Consider the following 17,401-nt stretch of genomic DNA (forward strand, 5'->3'; position numbering starts at 1 on the left):
AAAGCATCCTTGCGTGATCCGTGTACACACGATCCTACAGAAACTCCACTTGCTTGCTGAATCTTCGTACATAGTACGATTACGAATAATATCGAGACAGGAACAGGCACAGGAAAAGTATATGAAGGGTGAAGTACCACCCCAAGTCACTCAGACACCAACACAGCCCGGACAATAACTCTCCAAAGCATTACACGACTTTTGTATATCTTCAACATGCACTTGACTAGCTTTTTCACTCTCTTTGCCGCGGCCACCATTCTTGGAGCGCCCACTGAGCCCATTGAGCCTACCGGCATTACTTCCTTGGCCGCCGATGTTCTTGACCAAGGCGACGGCTTCTATCTGGCCTCATACAACGAGGCTGGTGTCCTCGATGTCGCTTTTACGCCAATTGCCAAATTGGAGACGACCTCTCCAGCTGCACAGCTTACCACGAGGGCCACGCACACGTTGGGCAAGCGGGAGACTGTTTGCAGTGGGCGCTCTTCGGTCGCTTTGGGGACCTTAGACGACGCCAACAGGCAACTCGCAAGCAATGCGGCTGCTCAGGGCAACTATGGCAAGAGTTCATGGGGCTGGGTAAGTTGCTTTTTGGTTTTTAATAAACTTAACACGATAATAACAGCTCTGAAATGCAGGTCCATCGCGACGCCGAGACTTCATACTTCTGCAACTACCAGGCAAACTTCTTGACCTACCAGCTCATTATCGATATGCACACTGTCATCAGTGGACGCTGTACACAAGCTGGCTATGGCTATGACCGCAGAACGAACGGTGGCGGCGCCCAAGACCTCTCTGTTGGTCGCACTTGGCGCGGCGACAACTTCTGTGATGGAAACTACCACGGCTAAGCGCTGTATTCGTAAACACATAGGGCAGTTGTGCACGAAGCTCAAGATCGAAGCGAAGTGCTGGTCTTAATCTGAGAAACTGTAGCCAAGTCTCGACACGCTCACGTTTCAACCAATGTTTAAAATATTACTCCCTGTCCTGTCCTTTAATTCAGTCCAGATTTTTCTGCAACTAGATCAATTAGTTAACTAGTCGAGAAACGGAGAATGAATGCAGCCCAATCATTTTTAAGATATATACACCTGTCTTGGAAATGGTCTATGCATGGAACTACAAAGTAGAATAGTTAGATGGTATAACTCGACTGTTCAAGCAAAATGCCGATATAAATTTATTGGTGTGGAAGCGGCCCATGGTATCGGTGACGGTCACCTGGGCAGCCTCCACCGGTTGTATCACGTGTCTTGGTCAGCCAATCTTGGAAGGAATATATTCGTGTGCACCAAGACCTTGAACCAGTACCTTGACCAACGGCAGATCCGGAACGGTGACACGCGACACCACACCACTGCCTCATTCACCCATCCTCCCGCCATTGCGAATATGCAAGTCCAATCTTTGAGGAAATATGAACATCCAAATATAGGTTTGTCGGTCAGTGACGTCACAGCCCATACTGTTGCCTCAGTAGTCGCTGGAGGCCCTAAGTTGACTGATCAACGTCGGCGACCCACAACGAGGCTGTGGAGGATAACGCGGTTGTAAGATGTGGAGAACAGGAGATGTCAGCGGGATACTCAAGGGAGAGCGAAACTAGGTTACTGAGAGTGAGCTACCTAAGAAACCTATCTTTCACGACCTCTCGTGCAGAAACGGCAACTCATATCCAAGCAAATATCCAAACGACTGAATACTCTGTTACCTTCCATTTCAAGAAGCACAAACACTAGGCTCTCATGCGAGGCTCTCAATATGGGACACACACCCCTGTCTCAACTTGGGTATACCTACACGCGCCGTGGGCTGCGGATCAAGCAAGCCAATCCAGAATCTCGAAATGTCTGAGGGACAGCTTCGCCGCGAGCGAGGCAAGACACGTAACGGCGGCATGTCACTGTATAATAACGATGTTGCTGGGATTGGTGGGGGACCAGGTAGGCCGGGACTTGCCAGCGGTGGAGGAGGTATTCTAGGCGAGGACTTTGGAGGCGGGGGCGATGAGTCGTTCATGCGAAAGTCGGGGAATTAAGGTGGAAATAAATTATGAATACGATGGAGAAGTCAGAAACTGTTGCCATGTACCTTCTGCTTGTCACCTTGGCCCTCTATTCACTGTCGACAATGTTGTTCAGGCATCAAAGGGTCTTCGTCGTAGTGAACTGAGTATTGCACATCATGTCTGATGATGTTATCTCCCAAGGCCTTACTGTCGTTTGGCCTTTTTCCAGAGTCCGAGTGCCTTGGCAAAGTGGAGATCGTTACTTTGTTGTGCAAACCTTCGGGTCTCAGTTTCAACCGCTGTAGTTCTTTGCTTTCCAATGGAACACCTTGGAAATTATGTTCGTTGGCATGGTTTGGTATCTGTTCTGCCTTGATGGATGGCTTGGAGACCCCCGAGCCCTTGAGTGATGCACTACGATCTGACATCTTGTAGCCTTCTGAATATTTTCGCACGCGAATGAGCTCGCCATGCCCAAATCCTGTGTTGAGACTCTCGGTGAACCGCTTGAGAGCTGCAACAGTGGCTGCTGCAATGGAGTATGACAGCTCTATAGTTTGCCAAACGACTACCATAGCTGCCGTGAGCGAAACATCAGAAGTATAGCTGAGATTGTTTGTTGCGTTGTCGCGAAGAATGGTGAAGACGAGTGTCCTAGCCAGAGTACATTAGCAGATATTCGAGCCGAGTTGTATGGGTGGGCCGGGCTTACGGGATCCGAAGCCAAAAAGCTACAATGACGACGAACTTGTTCTTGATGGACATCTGTAGATTCCAAACCAGCTGAAGAGGAAGAGCCAACACCGCAAGTTCAGTTGCAATATCCAAGCCCGTGATGACTTGCCATCTGAGGCTTTGACGTGAGCATGTATTGACATTCGATCGGAAACTCCAAGCAAAGCCTTCGAAGACGCTGCATCCAGCGGTCATCAAGGTGATAGAAAGAACGCATTGCATCAATACCAGAGCTCCAACTAAATATTGGAGTCTTTTGTGAGAGGCTGTTGGTGTTGTACGCAGCAGCATCAGGACAATGGCCGATTTCGATAGACTCAGCGCTGTAATCCAGGACAGGTTGCTAACAAGGGTCAAAACATTCAACCTCTCTATTGTGCCTTGACGAGAGCTTAAGGTGTCTATAGGACGACCCAGCCCCGTAGCGTTGGCGGCATAGTTGCAACCGAAGAAGACAAGAGCCAAAACCTGTTCAGATTTACAGACGATGTGAGCTTCGTACCAAGCGCGAGCGTAGATTCTTAGAGGAGCGAACATACCGTCGACAGCAGGATTGCAAAGTCGTCAATTCCAGGAGCCTTCCATCGAACATACAGTCGCAGGCTAAGTACACACAATGTGTAACACAGACAAATCGAGAGAGCTAGTTGGAGCCCTTTGTTGTAGCCCTCGTGATGAGCTATATAATCACTTTGCTCAGACATAGCGTTGGAAGACCTGATCAGAAGTCTGAGACGATGAAGGGCCTCCTGCCTCCACGCACATAGAGTCGCGGGACTTCGATCAAGCCAATTATCGATAGGGAATACCGCAAAAGCCACCTACTCCGAGATGCAGGATGATCCTAAGGCAACCGGGCATGCGACATGCAAATTTTGTTGAGATAGTATAGCCGAGCATGTTGTGTAATCGAATGATAGAGTGATGTTGCCTGTATTCTACAGCTCCGAAGGTCATCTCGCGCGTCTTACGCCACGGCGTCAACGTTGAATTTCCAGTTCATGGAAGGTTACGATGCTCTTCTCGCCCAGGGCGAAGGTAATCGCTTGATTCTGACAGAATGAGATGCTCGCATGGTAGATGTTGCGCTTCACCCTTGCGATGCTGTCGATTGAGCACAGTCGATCTACCAAACTCTGGTTCGTGAGCTTCACATCCTTCCAAAAACGGAAACATGCAGCATGGCTGAAGGACGCGTATGAAATCCACATAAGCCCCTTGAAGTCGCAGGTTGCTTCTCTCGCGTGTGCCATCGTCATCCCATCAGCGAACACAACTCCTAGGTCCAGAACAGGACTAGTCGTAACACCGGAAGATACATCAATGGCTGCGGGTCAGTAGGTGAATGGGGGGAAAGGTCGAGTTAATTGGAAGCGGAACGTTCGCAGGGAGCGGCTCCTAGCGTGCTGCGGTCCGCCCCATCTCGTCGAATGGCTTCCAAGAATACAGCTGCTCCATGCACATTGTGCGCCTTGAATGCTGACCGCCTTGTGGAACGTGCAAAGATCTCCGAACCACGTTCCTGGAGCCATCGCCACCCAGAGCGTCCAGCATTGATGGAGCGATGACCCAGGTTTCTGAATTCAATCGCTTTTCCAGTTGTACGAGGACCACGACTTGGGCGAGCTGATACAACTCAGAGAAAGGAAGTGCATCGGACTTGAAAGGAAGCCAAATGCGCCCGGTCAAAGCCTCCTCGGACGTCGTGCCATTCTTTTTGCAACTCACCCGCATGTTCGTCGCAAAGTTCACTCTGCTGCCCGAGCGGTCATCGGTTGCACAAGTGCTTGCCCCTCACATCTGATTTGCTGTTGAGGATCTTGACTTGGACGCATGTTACTTAGTTGGAATGCGCCTGCCTTTATGGGCAGCTGCTATGTTGCGGCAGGCGTACAATCACGGCTAATTTTCTGCTCCTCGGAGGTCAAAAGCCAGGTCGCTTGATGAAATTTGTTGATATATTCCTCCATCGAGTTCTTTCATATTGCTCCGTTCTACGAGGAGATCGACTGTCTCTAGGATCTTCGTGATTGAATTACGGCAATGATTGATGAAAGGAAACCAGCAGGCTCTGTGGAGGAGTACGACATGGGACATAACGACATCCAGAGGACCCATGGCGATGCTCTTGGAGGGACCTCATTCGATTCACAAGACATGCACAGGATGGGCAAGAAGCAAGAATTACGAGTCAGCTTACGCTTTACTCACTCAACACATACTCGGCTGACAATTTTTCTAGAGAAACTTCCGCCTCGTCTCTATCATCGGTTTTGTTGTTGTACTCCAGTCAACATGGGAAAGTGCTTTACTGTAGGTTCAGCTCGGTGACGTTCCAGGTCTGAGATCAAGAGCTAACAGATCCGCCAGGTCCGCTTATTTCGGTCTTTTCAATGGTGGTACCGCAGGCGTGATCTGGATGACAGTGATCACATGGCTCTTCGTAATGGCCATGATAGCATCCCTCGCGGAGATGGCTTCGATGTAAGCTCATAAGAAACACTCACTGACTTATCATACTAAGGATGCGTTCAGGGCGCCGACTGCTGGCGGGCAGTATCATTGGGTGTCTGAGTTCGCACCGCCGTCGTTCCAGAAACCACTCTCGTACATCGTCAGTAATCTCCCGTTCATGTCATCCACCTTTCTCAACCTGACGATCTACTCACAGGTTGGCTGGAGTGCTGGCGTTGGCTGGGTCTCCGGTATTCCTGCCTGCGCCCAGATGTTGTCATCACTTGTCATTGGTATGGTGCTACTGGTGAATCCAGAAGCCCAGATCGGCGAGCTGTGGCACGTCACCTTGATCATGATGTTGTGGCTTTTCCTCATGGTTGGCTTCAATATCTTCCTAGCGCAACACTTGCCACTGGCTGAAGGTATCGTACTGGTTCTGCACGTCTTTGCGTTCTTCGCATTTCTGATGCTCTTCTGGACAATGGCCGAGCGATCGCCTGCCGAAGAGGTCTTTACAACGTTCTACGATGGTGGAGGCTGGGGTTCTCTTGGTGTATCCGCCCTCGTTGGCCTTTCCACGCCGCTATGGTGCTTCATCGGCCCAGACGCCGGAGCTCACATGTCTGAGGAACTGAAAGACGCCTCAGTTGTACTGCCCAGAGCCATGATGTGGGCTGTCATCTTCAACGGCGTCTTTGGCATCATTATGATGATCACCTTCGTATTCTGCGGCGGTGCTCTCGACTCGGTTCTGGAATCGCCCACTGGCGTCCCTGTGTTGCAAGCCGTATACAATGCCACAGGCTCCGTGGCAGGGACGATCGTCATGGGTACAATCCTAGTAATACTGGTCTTCTTTGCTGCAGTCTCAGTAACAGCTGCGTCCTCACGACAGATTTGGGCTTTCTCTCGCGACAAAGGCCTTCCATTCTCATCATGGATTGAATACGTACGTCCTGGTTGGGACATCCCAGTAAACGCGTTGCTGGTCTGCCTTGGCTCGTCGCTGGTACTTGCTTGCATCAACTTCGGCTCAGACGTCACTCTCAATGCCATTGTCTCGATCTCCAACGCCGCATTGATATTCTCTTACATCATATCTATTGGCTGCGTTCGACTTAAACGCCTGCGAGGCGAACCTTTGCTACCCCGTCGCTGGAGTCTGGGCAAGTGGGGAGGAACAGTGAACGATTTGGCGCTTATATTTCTGCTTGTCGCTTTTGTATTCTCTTTCTTTCCTATGGCACCCAATCCGGCAGCAGTCGACATGAACTGGGCAGCGCTGATGTTTGGTGCACTCGCCATTCTGGCAACCGTGAATTATTTTGTTAGCGCGCGCAAGAGCTACGTAGCACCTGTCTTCTGGGTCAAACAGGATTAAATTTTCACACAGTCAGCCAGGCTAGCTGAATACATATCACTCAAGGTGCGGTGCCAAGTTTTGAAGTAGAGCATTGTATCATTATTGTTGACAAGTAGTAGAGATTCAGTGCACCGGTAACACCTACCACGGCAAACGCACAGATCCTGGGGATGCTGTACTCAAGCCCCTGACCTTTTCAATAGTTCCCTAGATAACACTATCTTTCACTAGATCTTAGGCAGTCTTCCCGTTCCTCCGCAAACTCAATCAGAGTAAATCAACACCTCAAACTTCGGCGTTCGAGTTATAGCAACAGACGGTGGCAAAAGACCGATTGATAGTGTACATTGCGATGTAGATTTGCACAGGCTATAGAAGAACGATTAGCATCTAATGCACAAGCTGGGTTGTATATCTCGTACAACCTCGAGCCCTTTCAGTGTGTAGTGTCAGGCCAGAAGAATCTGAACAGCACTTGTCGACGCCTCCTTGTGTGCTCGCCTGGACGACTGGGTGCACCAATCGGCTCTGGTTGCATAGGCGTGGCAGTGATGGCACTAAATTTTTCTGTGAGCGGGATGCTTTGATGATCTACATCGGTTTCAAGAAGCGGTCTTCCCGGCGTAGGAGGTGGTAAGGCCACAAGAGCGTCCACAGCTGCGCGATCTTCCGCACGAGTGCGAGCGTGAACGCCCTTGCGATCTGCTTTGCGAGCGCGGGTTACCTCGCCCGCCATCTTATAAAGGTCTGGAGGTAAATCCGAACGTTATGTTGGTGTAGATGTATATTGTGTGTCGGTGTGTAAGGAGAAAATGAAGATTCGGAAGGTTACAGAAGTGTATGGGATGTGGCGAATTAGATATATGGGATTCGAGCTGTAAAACTTACAGAGATAACAGGCGCAATGACGTGTGCTCTCAGGCGAATACATCTTAACGCGCAGTGCTGCGCCAGAGAGACCAGGCAGTGCATGCTGGAGGTGGGTCATAGGGTGGCTGTGCGGCGTCCACGAGGCTTTCGACAAATGCGCCAAACGGTATACGCACAGAATCGCGGTGGCATCCAATACCATCTCTTGGGAGTGCACGCAGAGAAGGCTGAGCCTCGCTTATCATGCAACTGAGCCCGGCCATCATGTGCGCCTGTTCAGGTTCACGATCATGTCGTTCCCATTCCAATAAGCACAAGAACGCACTCTCCTGACAACAGCAAGTCTCGGCCCAGACACTGATTGTCTTCACACTGAAAGGCTCGCCTCTGGACAACCCTGCTTGACAAGGCTGAGATTTGACATTTGTCTTCCCTCGAGACCCGTTACTATAGGATCCGGACCGCATGACGACTATCAGCTTACAGCAATCACCGTCCTTGGATCCAAAGATCAAGAATTGGAAGGATGTAGGGTATTGGGGGTATTCAGCTTTCCTAGCATCTGACAATGATTTCATGGTCTTTCGTCGATTTGGAACACTCAACGCACGACTATTGCTGCGTTTGCAGGATCAGATTGCAGAGCTGGAAGAGAGCTTGGAGGCATTGGAAAGAAAACATGTCGGTCCAACAGCTCCCGATACCAACAACGGGACCTTTAGGAAAGATCCATTGTCGGAACGGAAAACAATTTTGGACGAAATATACAGCCGGGTTAGGGAATATAGTAAGCTTCATGTTTGCAAACTTAGATACTCATACTGACCTAGGTAACGTCGTAGATGAGCTGCTCATCCAGAACTCCACGCTTCGAGACCAGCCCACGGTCGCCCCACGTCATGTAGAGTCGTTGAAATTCTGGCATGAGAGCGCTCAGTACGCGGTTGAAGATGCCGAAAAGAGGTATCTGAACCAGTCTCATGATCTAATTCGAGTAGTGCCCAAGTACGTGGCTCCACTGCGGCGCTTACTCGAAAAATCAAGCAGGTTTCGACTGTCCAAATTCTGGACTATGAAGATTCCTCCCCTGCCACAGCATAGCACACATCCGGAAGAGATACACTACTCTTCGGATGCGAAGATCGACAACTTGGTCGGCGTCACCATAACTATGCTGGGTATGATCATGCTGGTGACACCGCTGTGGATACTCAACGAGACATCTGGGCTGAGGGCGAGGTTGGCAATTATAACAGGATTTGTCGTGCTATTCTTGGGCTTTGTGGCCTTCACGAAGGTCGCAAAGCCATTTGAGAGTCTGGCAGCTGCGGCAGCATATTCAGCTGTTCTGGTCGTATTTCTCCAGACTGGTACTGGGACGTGATCCTTCCGATCATTGCCGCGTCTAGATAGTAGTGCAGGGGAAACAGTTTGTTGTCAGCAGAAGCCCGTAAGCAGTACGTGATACTGTTTTAATGATGTTCCGCCCCAACATCGGTCATCCATCGAGCCTCCGGTTGGTACAGACCACAAAAGGCTCTGATAGAGACCAGAACTCTGCCGTGGCGTTGGAGGAAGTTTAGTGGCCTCGTTTTGAAGTCAAGAATCTCTGTGCCTCATCAGGAAGTGCAGCTGTTGCGTACTTTGGTCTTTCACGTTACAGTTTGGACGACTGACGGTGACCCGTACTCACCGACGAGATGAGGAGTGCCAAGGAATGACATCGGACCCTGACATGAATGATCGACCGCGGCTCAAGTGAATCACAACTCCACTGCACCGCCGCGCAAACACGACCCGAGACAGAGCTCGGCCTGCCTTCATTCAGCACTCACCTGCCTTGAGCCATTGTGAAGGAACCGACAATTGTATCCGAGTTTTGCCATGGCGCAACCAACACAAACCCCAACCGACACACCAACATCTTACAACGACCCCACGTTCTCCCTCCTAAACTCCACATGTCTCGACCTTCTCCTCATCGAGCTGGTACCCATGGCCTACCGCATAACCGCCGATCTTGCACTACGGGAAGAAGAGTGGACAGGTGCCTCAACAATCAAGGCGAACAGACTGTCATCGCATAGCAACGATGCAAGCAGTACGGCAGCGGGCGCAGCAGCAGGAACAATAGGCGCAGGCGGCACAGCGACGGTAGACGAGGAAGAAAGCAGGGAGGCTGTGTTCCACCGACTGGAGAGCTTGGGGTACCGTGTTGGACTCGGGATAGTAGAACGGTATGTTTTCCCAGCTCACAAGCTACGCTCCTTCCATGCTGTACTTGCAATCAACCTCTTCACGCGTAGCCTCTACTAATACCTTCTCGTGCAGATTCTCCCGCGACACACCGCGCCCCACCACACCTCTGGACTGCATCAAATTCCTCTGCAAAGACCTGTGGACGCTACTCTTCCGTAAACAGATCGACAACCTCAAAACCAACCACAGAGGCATCTACGTGCTGACCGACAACACGTTCAAGCCGCTGACACGAATGTCCTTTGACACCAAAAAATACGACGCTGCAATGCAAGCCAGGGTTCTAGAGGAGACAGGCGACATTGCGCTGGGGAGGGAGGCAAACAGTATACAACGGGTGCAGCCGTTCCTGTATTTCCCGGCGGGCGTCGTGAGGGGCTGTCTGGAAGGGTTGGGGATCAGGGCGAGTGTGCAGGCTGAATGTAGTGCGTTGCCGAGTGCGACGTTCCAGATCAGGACTGCGGGTGCGAAGAGCTGAGCGAGGATATGACAGACATACTGTGATTTTAGCGGCATTGGGTGGCGTTCAAGAGGAGTACACGCATATCAAAAGACTTTTGACGAGTACCACGAGCGACAGAGATTCATTTCCGGGCACATGACTGTCTTCAGAAGATTTCATTGAGGCTCTCTCTATAGGAGGCTGCAGTAGCTCTCCAGGCATTTGAAGTATGGATGATCATGTTAATGCTCCATTATGTGTTCGTTTCTTTTCGTCCACCTCGGGTATCATAGCCTATCTACCAATGCCTGTTAGCGTATTGCCGCAAAGAGGTTTATCAGTCGTTACTTACTTGGCAGGAGGGTTCTGGGCGAACTCGACGCCCTTGGAGATGTTGCCCTTGAGGCCGTCGTAGCAAGCCTGAAGCAGCTTCTTCTCGTGGTCGTTGGCACTGCTAACGACATCGATGGCCTTTTCAGCACCGCTGGGGCCAAGCTCGATAGGAACAGAGAAGAACTCAGTACCTGTAGCCTTGGCTACAGCGTCACCACCCTGAACGCCAGGCAGGTAGACGAAGCTGGGCTCGACGAGGCCCTTCTCGCCCTTGGCAGCCCTGATGACCTTGTCGGCGAATCTATCAAGGTTAGCTATGAGCCACGAGACATGTTTTGGCTTTGCTCACCGGTAGCCGGCGTAGGCCATGGAGAGGGTGGCAGAACCAGCACCGTCCTTGGCCTTGACGACCTCGTCACCACCAAACTGAACGCCTGTCATGTGTGAGTAAAGCTGAAGTCAGGATGTAAAGACACCACTTACGGTTTACGAGAGCATCAAGCTTCTCCGAGGGGATGTTGACGCTAGGCTTGGCCTGGCTGAACAGAGGAACGATGGTCTCGCCGGAGTGACCACCAATGACAGGGATGTTGAGGTTTGCGGGGTTCTTCTCGCCGGTGATCTCAGCAACGAATGTCTCGGCACGGACGACATCCAGGGTAGTGACACCGAACAGCTTCTTGGGGTCGAAGACACCTGCGGCCTTGAGGACCTCAGCGGCAATGGGAACTGTCGAGTTGACAGGGTTGGAGATGACCAGGATGTAGGCCTTGGGGCAGTGCTGGGCAATGCCCTCAATAAGACCCTTGACAATGCCGGCGTTGATCTTAAAGAGATCGTCACGGGTCATACCAGGCTTGCCTACAGACAGTCAGCGCCAGCTCGGTCAATTGCCGAGGTTCACGTACGGGGAATACCAGCGGGGATGACAACGATGTCAGCGCCCTTGAGGGCCTGCGACAGACCATCGTCCTTGGGCAGGTAGCCTGTTACTTTCTGCTCGCCGTCAGCTTCACCTCCTGTATGGGACGCGCAGAGGCTATCGTACAGCTGGGGACGAGATGTGTGACAAATCCGTAGCGACACCGGGCGAGTTGACAACATCGTAGAGGGCAAGCTCGGTGACGTGCTGGTTCTGCTTGAGCAGGAGAGACAATGGCTATGCTTGGTCAGACCAGTTTTGAAGCTTCACATATTCGTCCTCACCTGACCAATGCCTCCAGCGGCACCTGCGACAACGGCCTTGACCATTTTGTTGGGATGTGTAGGGGCGGTGGTGTGTCTGTTGACAGAGCGGGGTAGCTCTCAGATGAGTTGAAGAGCTGCGGGGTAGAGCAGGAGCAACTGAGGCACCGAGGAAGGTACGTGAGGAAAGAAAGATGAAGCTGGAGAAGGATTGAGAGGTAGCGGGGAGCAGCAAGCTCGAAGTTTAAGTACGAAGCTTGTAGCACGAAATGGGGTCAATGGCGTTCTATCACCTTGGCGGGGCAGGGCGTGCGGGTCGATTGGTGGGGTATGTTCGAGATGCGTAAGGGAACACGGGCCAAGAGATATTGTGACTTCTTCACATCTGCCTGGAGCAATGGGGCAATGAGGCCTTTTCTGCATCAGAATACAAAGGCCTCACGCAAGCACATGATGATGATGACATTCCGGGGAGCCTCGGTGCGTCGAGGGCCACCCACCATCATTTACTCGGAACGGACCGGACACCCGCGCGGCCGCGAACGCGTGCGCGTGAAATAGGAGGGACAAATTCAGTTTGCTCGCTTTGTGTGTATCTGAAGACGCCAGCCCTCTGTAAGGCTCTGTAAGGCCATCCGCGGCCGTGCCAATACCAGACCCATAGCTCCAGAACACCGTAGACCTACCAAGCCGTATGAGCTCCCGCTACGAGAGCCGCACGAGAACGCCAATTGTGGAGAAATGCTGTCCGGTCAACGTTCGATTGCTTCCAGGACACACTGTGGTCCTGCATTATTCCACCTCCAACCCTCCAACCCTCCAATGAATCATATGAGAACAGGGCTTTGCATACCATCGGCAATGATGGCAAAATCCAAGACAGCAACTAATGGGGAAGAGCATGAAGATCATAGAAGTCAGGAAGACTTTGAAGCAGTCCAGCACGCTGGACACCTATGAGACCGCGCGAACCGGTTCAAACCAGGTCAAACCTAGATCAAGGTCCAAAGTCTTCTCTCTCGCCCTCAGCATCAGCATCGGCTTCCGCGTCGGCACGGTAGCCTTGATGATCTCCTGCTCCAGCAGGGTCGGGCCCACGTTGACCGACGGGATACATCTACAGCATTGGTTAGCAAGAGGCTGGATTTGCCAAAGACCTGCCGGGACCTACCTGCTGCTGCATGGGATACCCCCCGTATACTCCCTGGTCAAACATGTGCTGCTGTCCGTATGCGCTTGGATCAGCTTGAACTGCACCTGCGTACATGTTCGGCTGACGGAAGTCTTCTTGCTGTTGCATGTGCTGTCCCATGCCATAGTCCGGGGGAGGCATCTGGTGTTGCGGGTGGACTTGCTGCGACATTCCACCTGGAGGTACCTGTACAGCTGACGACTGAACGGCTGTGGTGCCTTGCGTGCTACCTCTCTTGTGAGGATGCGCCTCTTCTCGTGGGACTATGTCGATCAAGAAGTCGAACATGTCGGATTTAGACAGGGCTGATGCAATGTCAGATCGCTGGAGTGTGCGGCGTTTGTTCTCCTCGGCATGTATCCAGGCGCGCATAGTGAGCTCGGTGATGAAGATATCGCAGCCCTTTGCAAACAATATCGGTGCCTCGGCTGAGATCATCTTCACTTCTGGGTCGGCCTTCATGACCTTCTTGATGCGCGCCAACGGGAGCTGGTGCAGCTTGTAGTCATGCTCGTCGGTCTCGAGCTTCGTGACTTGTTGTTGCCAGTACGTGTTGAGGATATCGCGGTAGTTACCCGTCAACCCCTGGTTGACCTGGCATCGTGTCAGCATTTGGGGCACCTCTTACATAGACTGGAAGACTGCGTACGTTCTGCCATGACTGAGTGAACAGCTGTGGGTCGGGCGCATGGCCTTGGGCGGCGATCTTGTACCATTGTCAGCAGTCGCGTTAGAGCCTACGGAGCACAAGCGCATATATCTCAACATACAGCAGCGGAGGCGCCTGGCGAGAAGAGTTAGCTGAGCGTTCTTGCAGTGCGACGCGCGCGTGCTGCTGCGTCGTTGCGTCGTTGCGCCGTTGCGCCGTTGCGCATGGGAGGGTTGGCAACTCACCATAATGACCACCGTTTGCAGGATCGTAGAGTGGGTTGCCAGATTGCCCGTCGTACCGCCTGGGAGCGGCGGGCGCCTGGCGCATCTTCTGCTGGTTGTGGCCTTGGAGCTGGTCCATGGCGGCGGTGTCGCGCAGATGTTACGCGACGACAAGGGAGCGCGTCTGCAGGAAATCACCGAGACGGGGAAATCCGAGTTGTCTGGGTGGCTCGTCACGGAACTATCGCGTGCGACTACCAATAGCTGTCGGTAAATATGCTGTGGTGGTGTCTGAAGATGGTCGTGGTTGGGTCCGAGGCGTGCTTTGAGTGGTTGGGGAGCTGCAGCAAGCTTAAGCGGGGGGCCGCTCGTGGTGACGAACTTCAGGCCGTTGGCTGCTGTGTCTGTGCTTGAGTCTGGTTATGAATCAAGATAATCACCCAAAGTCGAACACATCAAAAGCACGATAGATCTGAAAGCCAATGTGATTACAGCAAACCTGGCACCATGCTTATATGCATCTTGACATGTGCGTCGCACAGGAAACCACCGTCACAGCTCCAATGCCTGACAGCACTGTCACAAAACAGCGCCTATGCATGCGTGTCACATTTGGCCTTGCACAGAGCCTTAGGCTTCAGCCCATCGTGATCTCCCTCCAGACCGCCGCTCAAACTAAGGGCAGCGCATTTCATACGAGAGCAGTGCATGCAGCAATGATGATGCGCCTCGTTTGGGGGGCCTGATTGGACAGAAAGTAGAGCTGAGAAGCCTCTGATTGGCTGTGTACACCGTCCGCCACGTCCAGTGTGCGTTGGCCTTCTCCTGGTCTGATGAGAGGCGTCGAAGTATGCACGCTCGCACCGTAAGTGCCTGGGTACTGAGAAATGAAGCTGACTTTGGGTTGAAGATACAACAACACGCGGGAAGGGGAGCTGCAACGGTCCATTTCCACCGGGCCGAGGAGGTGCCGGCTAAATGGCTCGTGCGCCTTCCCTCTCAAAAAGTTTCGCAGGTCCAAAATCACCGATCTTTGTGCATCCCACGCAAACGTCAACATGGAGCCGTTGCCAGCGCATCAACCTCTCCACGAGGATGACACCGATGAGGAGCTTTCAGATCAGCAGATCAAGGAGCTGTTGAACGAGGCTGCCGAGCGTATGCGCGCAAAGGCAGCTCTGCAGCCAATTGCTGTACCAGATGTGCCTTTCAAGCTCCCCAAGCTGAGGCCTGGGCATATCGCCGACACATACGAGAAGACCGAGGGCAACATCACTCGCCTTGATCACTCGAAGCTAATCGACAAGAAGCAGCTGGCTCTTGCTAACGGTATCAAGAAGATCGATGACCCCATCGCCGACAAGCGCAAGAGGAAAGAGGTATGTGCAACTTTCTTCTACTACATCCCGCCGGTGATGATAATTATCCCAAACTTTTTCCTGACGCAGACTCGGGCTCCGTCTTGGACGCCTTCCTGCACCATCTGATGGTTTTTATTCATAGTTACACTGAGGCACTTCACACAACCTAGCTTTTGCTACTTACAACTCTTGTTCCTGATCATACGCTGACAATGCACAGGAGAAAAAGGCCACCGCTGGCGCCGAATGGTTCAACATGCCCAAGACCGACCTCACTCCTGAGCTTCGACGTGATTTGCAGCTGCTGAAGATGAGGAATGTCTTGGACCCCAAGCGTCACTACAAAAAGGATAACGCAAAGAACGATGTCCCAGCATTCTCGCAAGTCGGCACCATCATCGAGGGCCCTACAGAGTTCTTCAGCAGTCGCCTGAGCAACAAAGACCGCAAGCAGACCCTTCTGGAAGAGGTCATCAACCAGGAGTCGAACAGCGGTCGTTTTAAGCGCAAGTACAACGACATCTCTACCAAGAAGGCGAGCGGCGGAAAGAACTTCTACAAGAAGCAGCAGGCGAAGCGCAACAAGGGCAGGGTTTCCAAGCCTTGAGCATACTCGACCGCTTCGACACCAAGCCTCACATCTACCCATTCACAGAGTGTACCGCTGGCTTCTTGCCACGCATATACCCGGCGTATTACTCATGTCATACATCACAGCAATATTAAAGAGGGTGGAAGCTGCAGTTTTGTGGCGTTACCACACCAGCCTCACGCAACCTCTCGATGTCAACCTTTTTGATTTGACGATCTACTCATGTAGATCGCTCAGAACCTGCTTAACAAGGGCCACCATGTCCTTTGCGGCCTCTCTCCCGGCGTCCAAAACCTCGGCATGATTTGCCATGCCTTTGGTCAGATGCGCTGTCAGCTCCGCCCTGCTCATCTCCTGAATCTCAGGGTCGCTCCCCTTTGAGCCAGCCTCGAGGACAGCACTGTTCGTAACTAGACTGAACGCGAGGACGCGCATGCCGGCGTGCCTCGCTACGATGATTTCAGGGACAGTTGACATGCCAACGACGTCTGCACCCAGCATGTTGAGCATCCGGCACTCAGCTCGGGTCTCGTAGCTGTGAATACTTGTTAGCTCTGCTCTTCACGGAGCGATATGAAAGACGAATAAAACAATAAAAACAAGTTAGACTTACGTCGGCCCCGCAACAAATGCGTACACACCCTCGTGAAGCTTTCGTTGCTGCTTATCCAGCCCCAGCTTGACCCAGGCTTTGTGCGTCCGCCTTCTCAGGTCAAGATCGTAGGCATCTGAAAGAGGAGGGAAGCGTGTGCCGAACTCGTCGATGTTGGGTCCGCGCAGGGGGTGAATGCCTACTAGGCCAGCCATATTGAGGTGATCATTCAGACATACAATGTCTCCCACGCTGTAGGTCTGATTCAGACCGCCTGCTGCGTTTGTGACTATGATTGTCTCAACGCCAAGCAGCTTGCATACTCGTGTTGCAAAGGTTGCGGCGTCCATGGAGTGACCTTCGTAGAAACTACAAACGATCAGCTTCTCTTCACATCCGCAGCTTTCAAGGCTCGGTAACTGACTGTGCTCGTCCCACCAGAAGTGCTACTGTTGTCTTCTGAGGTCCAATCTGTCCAAATACGAACTTGCCTGCGTGTCCTTGCACTACATGCCACTGTCAGCACTCTTCTGAGACTCGAAGATCCACCAATCTCTAGCTCTTTCTTATAACCAATCATGCCCACTGACTACCTGGGACTGCTCAAAGGTATTGAAATCGTTCAGTTGTCGATAATTTAACGAACTCGAACAAGGTGATGACGTCCAATCGTTGCCTTGCCTGTGCACACACTCTTACGTACCGGTGCTTTGAGGAAAGTTTGGGATGTTGGCATAGTCCAGTGCCACCTTTGGCTCAGCTTCAATGGTGTCGGCAAGACCGCCCAATCCAGATCCGCAAACGATCGCAACCTTTGGGCTTTGAAGACTCGCGGGTAATTGCTCGCGAACATACTTCGCAGTTTCGGTTGCCCGCACGTATGCGTTAGGCGCAACCACTTGGTCCAGAGAAGCCATGTCAAGAACGATGTGTTTCTTTTAACAAGGCAGAAGTGAGAAAGAAAGCAGAAAGGCACAAACAGGAAAGATTCGAGCGCCTGGTGACTGTCCACTATCATCAAGCGGGAAGGTCGGCTTGGCACGGTGGTATCCGATCTGCCAGGCGGTGGCTCGATGCGTCTTAGTGCAATTGAACATTGAAGAAGTTCGGGCACGTCAAGGGTGTCAATG

General features: G+C 52.1%; 11 protein-coding genes across 11 annotated transcripts, besides 2 other annotated features; 6 read left to right on the plus strand and 5 right to left on the minus strand.

Annotated features, from left to right (window-relative positions):
* Positions 1-216: 216 nt before the first annotated feature.
* Positions 217-857, plus strand: EKO05_0003074 (uncharacterized protein; the record flags this gene model as incomplete). The annotated part of the gene is made up of 2 exons (XM_038938099.1): positions 217-582; positions 642-857. The coding sequence occupies 2 exons, from the start codon at positions 217-219 to the stop codon at positions 855-857; spliced, it is 582 nt and encodes a 193-aa protein (XP_038801635.1).
* A 265-nt stretch (positions 858-1,122) lies between these two features.
* On the plus strand, positions 1,123-1,563 carry EKO05_0003075 (uncharacterized protein; the record flags this gene model as incomplete). The annotated part of the gene is made up of 1 exon (XM_059636085.1): positions 1,123-1,563. One exon carries the CDS (start codon positions 1,123-1,125, stop codon positions 1,561-1,563), a length of 441 nt encoding a protein of 146 aa, XP_059492068.1.
* Positions 1,564-2,127: 564 nt separating this feature from the next.
* EKO05_0003076 (uncharacterized protein) lies at positions 2,128-3,289 on the minus strand (the record flags this gene model as incomplete). The annotated part of the gene is made up of 2 exons (XM_038937973.2): positions 2,128-2,671; positions 2,730-3,289. The coding sequence occupies 2 exons, from the start codon at positions 3,287-3,289 to the stop codon at positions 2,128-2,130; spliced, it is 1,104 nt and encodes a 367-aa protein (XP_038801636.2).
* Positions 3,290-4,795: 1,506 nt separating this feature from the next.
* EKO05_0003077 (uncharacterized protein) lies at positions 4,796-6,590 on the plus strand (the record flags this gene model as incomplete). The annotated part of the gene is made up of 5 exons (XM_059636086.1): positions 4,796-4,942; positions 4,995-5,065; positions 5,123-5,236; positions 5,288-5,366; positions 5,424-6,590. 5 exons carry the CDS (start codon positions 4,796-4,798, stop codon positions 6,588-6,590), a joined length of 1,578 nt encoding a protein of 525 aa, XP_059492069.1.
* A 418-nt stretch (positions 6,591-7,008) lies between these two features.
* EKO05_0003078 (uncharacterized protein) lies at positions 7,009-7,308 on the minus strand (the record flags this gene model as incomplete). The annotated part of the gene is made up of 1 exon (XM_059636087.1): positions 7,009-7,308. The coding sequence occupies one exon, from the start codon at positions 7,306-7,308 to the stop codon at positions 7,009-7,011; it is 300 nt and encodes a 99-aa protein (XP_059492070.1).
* A 599-nt stretch (positions 7,309-7,907) lies between these two features.
* EKO05_0003079 (uncharacterized protein) lies at positions 7,908-8,826 on the plus strand (the record flags this gene model as incomplete). Its single annotated transcript, XM_038938013.1, has 2 exons — positions 7,908-8,229; positions 8,273-8,826. The coding sequence occupies 2 exons, from the start codon at positions 7,908-7,910 to the stop codon at positions 8,824-8,826; spliced, it is 876 nt and encodes a 291-aa protein (XP_038801638.1).
* A 500-nt stretch (positions 8,827-9,326) lies between these two features.
* Positions 9,327-10,179, plus strand: EKO05_0003080 (uncharacterized protein; the record flags this gene model as incomplete). Its single annotated transcript, XM_038937679.1, has 2 exons — positions 9,327-9,679; positions 9,774-10,179. The coding sequence occupies 2 exons, from the start codon at positions 9,327-9,329 to the stop codon at positions 10,177-10,179; spliced, it is 759 nt and encodes a 252-aa protein (XP_038801639.1).
* Positions 9,335-9,365: a tandem repeat.
* Positions 10,180-10,437: 258 nt separating the features above from the next.
* On the minus strand, positions 10,438-11,727 carry EKO05_0003081 (Malate dehydrogenase; the record flags this gene model as incomplete). Its single annotated transcript, XM_038937700.1, has 7 exons — positions 10,438-10,441; positions 10,496-10,777; positions 10,826-10,910; positions 10,960-11,337; positions 11,385-11,472; positions 11,525-11,635; positions 11,683-11,727. 7 exons carry the CDS (start codon positions 11,725-11,727, stop codon positions 10,438-10,440), a joined length of 993 nt encoding a protein of 330 aa, XP_038801640.1.
* A 931-nt stretch (positions 11,728-12,658) lies between these two features.
* On the minus strand, positions 12,659-13,865 carry EKO05_0003082 (CCAAT- binding transcription factor component; the record flags this gene model as incomplete). The annotated part of the gene is made up of 5 exons (XM_038937754.1): positions 12,659-12,778; positions 12,833-13,447; positions 13,503-13,559; positions 13,624-13,637; positions 13,748-13,865. 5 exons carry the CDS (start codon positions 13,863-13,865, stop codon positions 12,659-12,661), a joined length of 924 nt encoding a protein of 307 aa, XP_038801641.1.
* Positions 13,690-13,726: a tandem repeat.
* Positions 13,866-14,784: 919 nt separating the features above from the next.
* EKO05_0003083 (dTDP-fucopyranose mutase) lies at positions 14,785-15,694 on the plus strand (the record flags this gene model as incomplete). The annotated part of the gene is made up of 2 exons (XM_038937780.1): positions 14,785-15,105; positions 15,308-15,694. 2 exons carry the CDS (start codon positions 14,785-14,787, stop codon positions 15,692-15,694), a joined length of 708 nt encoding a protein of 235 aa, XP_038801642.1.
* A 201-nt stretch (positions 15,695-15,895) lies between these two features.
* Positions 15,896-17,188, minus strand: EKO05_0003084 (Purine-nucleoside phosphorylase; the record flags this gene model as incomplete). The annotated part of the gene is made up of 4 exons (XM_038937689.1): positions 15,896-16,214; positions 16,293-16,640; positions 16,696-16,777; positions 16,975-17,188. 4 exons carry the CDS (start codon positions 17,186-17,188, stop codon positions 15,896-15,898), a joined length of 963 nt encoding a protein of 320 aa, XP_038801643.1.
* Positions 17,189-17,401: the final 213 nt, after the last annotated feature.

This window comes from Ascochyta rabiei, chromosome 4 (genome assembly GCF_004011695.2).
Source record: "Ascochyta rabiei chromosome 4, complete sequence".
Classification (NCBI taxonomy): Eukaryota; Fungi; Ascomycota; class Dothideomycetes; order Pleosporales; family Didymellaceae; genus Ascochyta; species Ascochyta rabiei.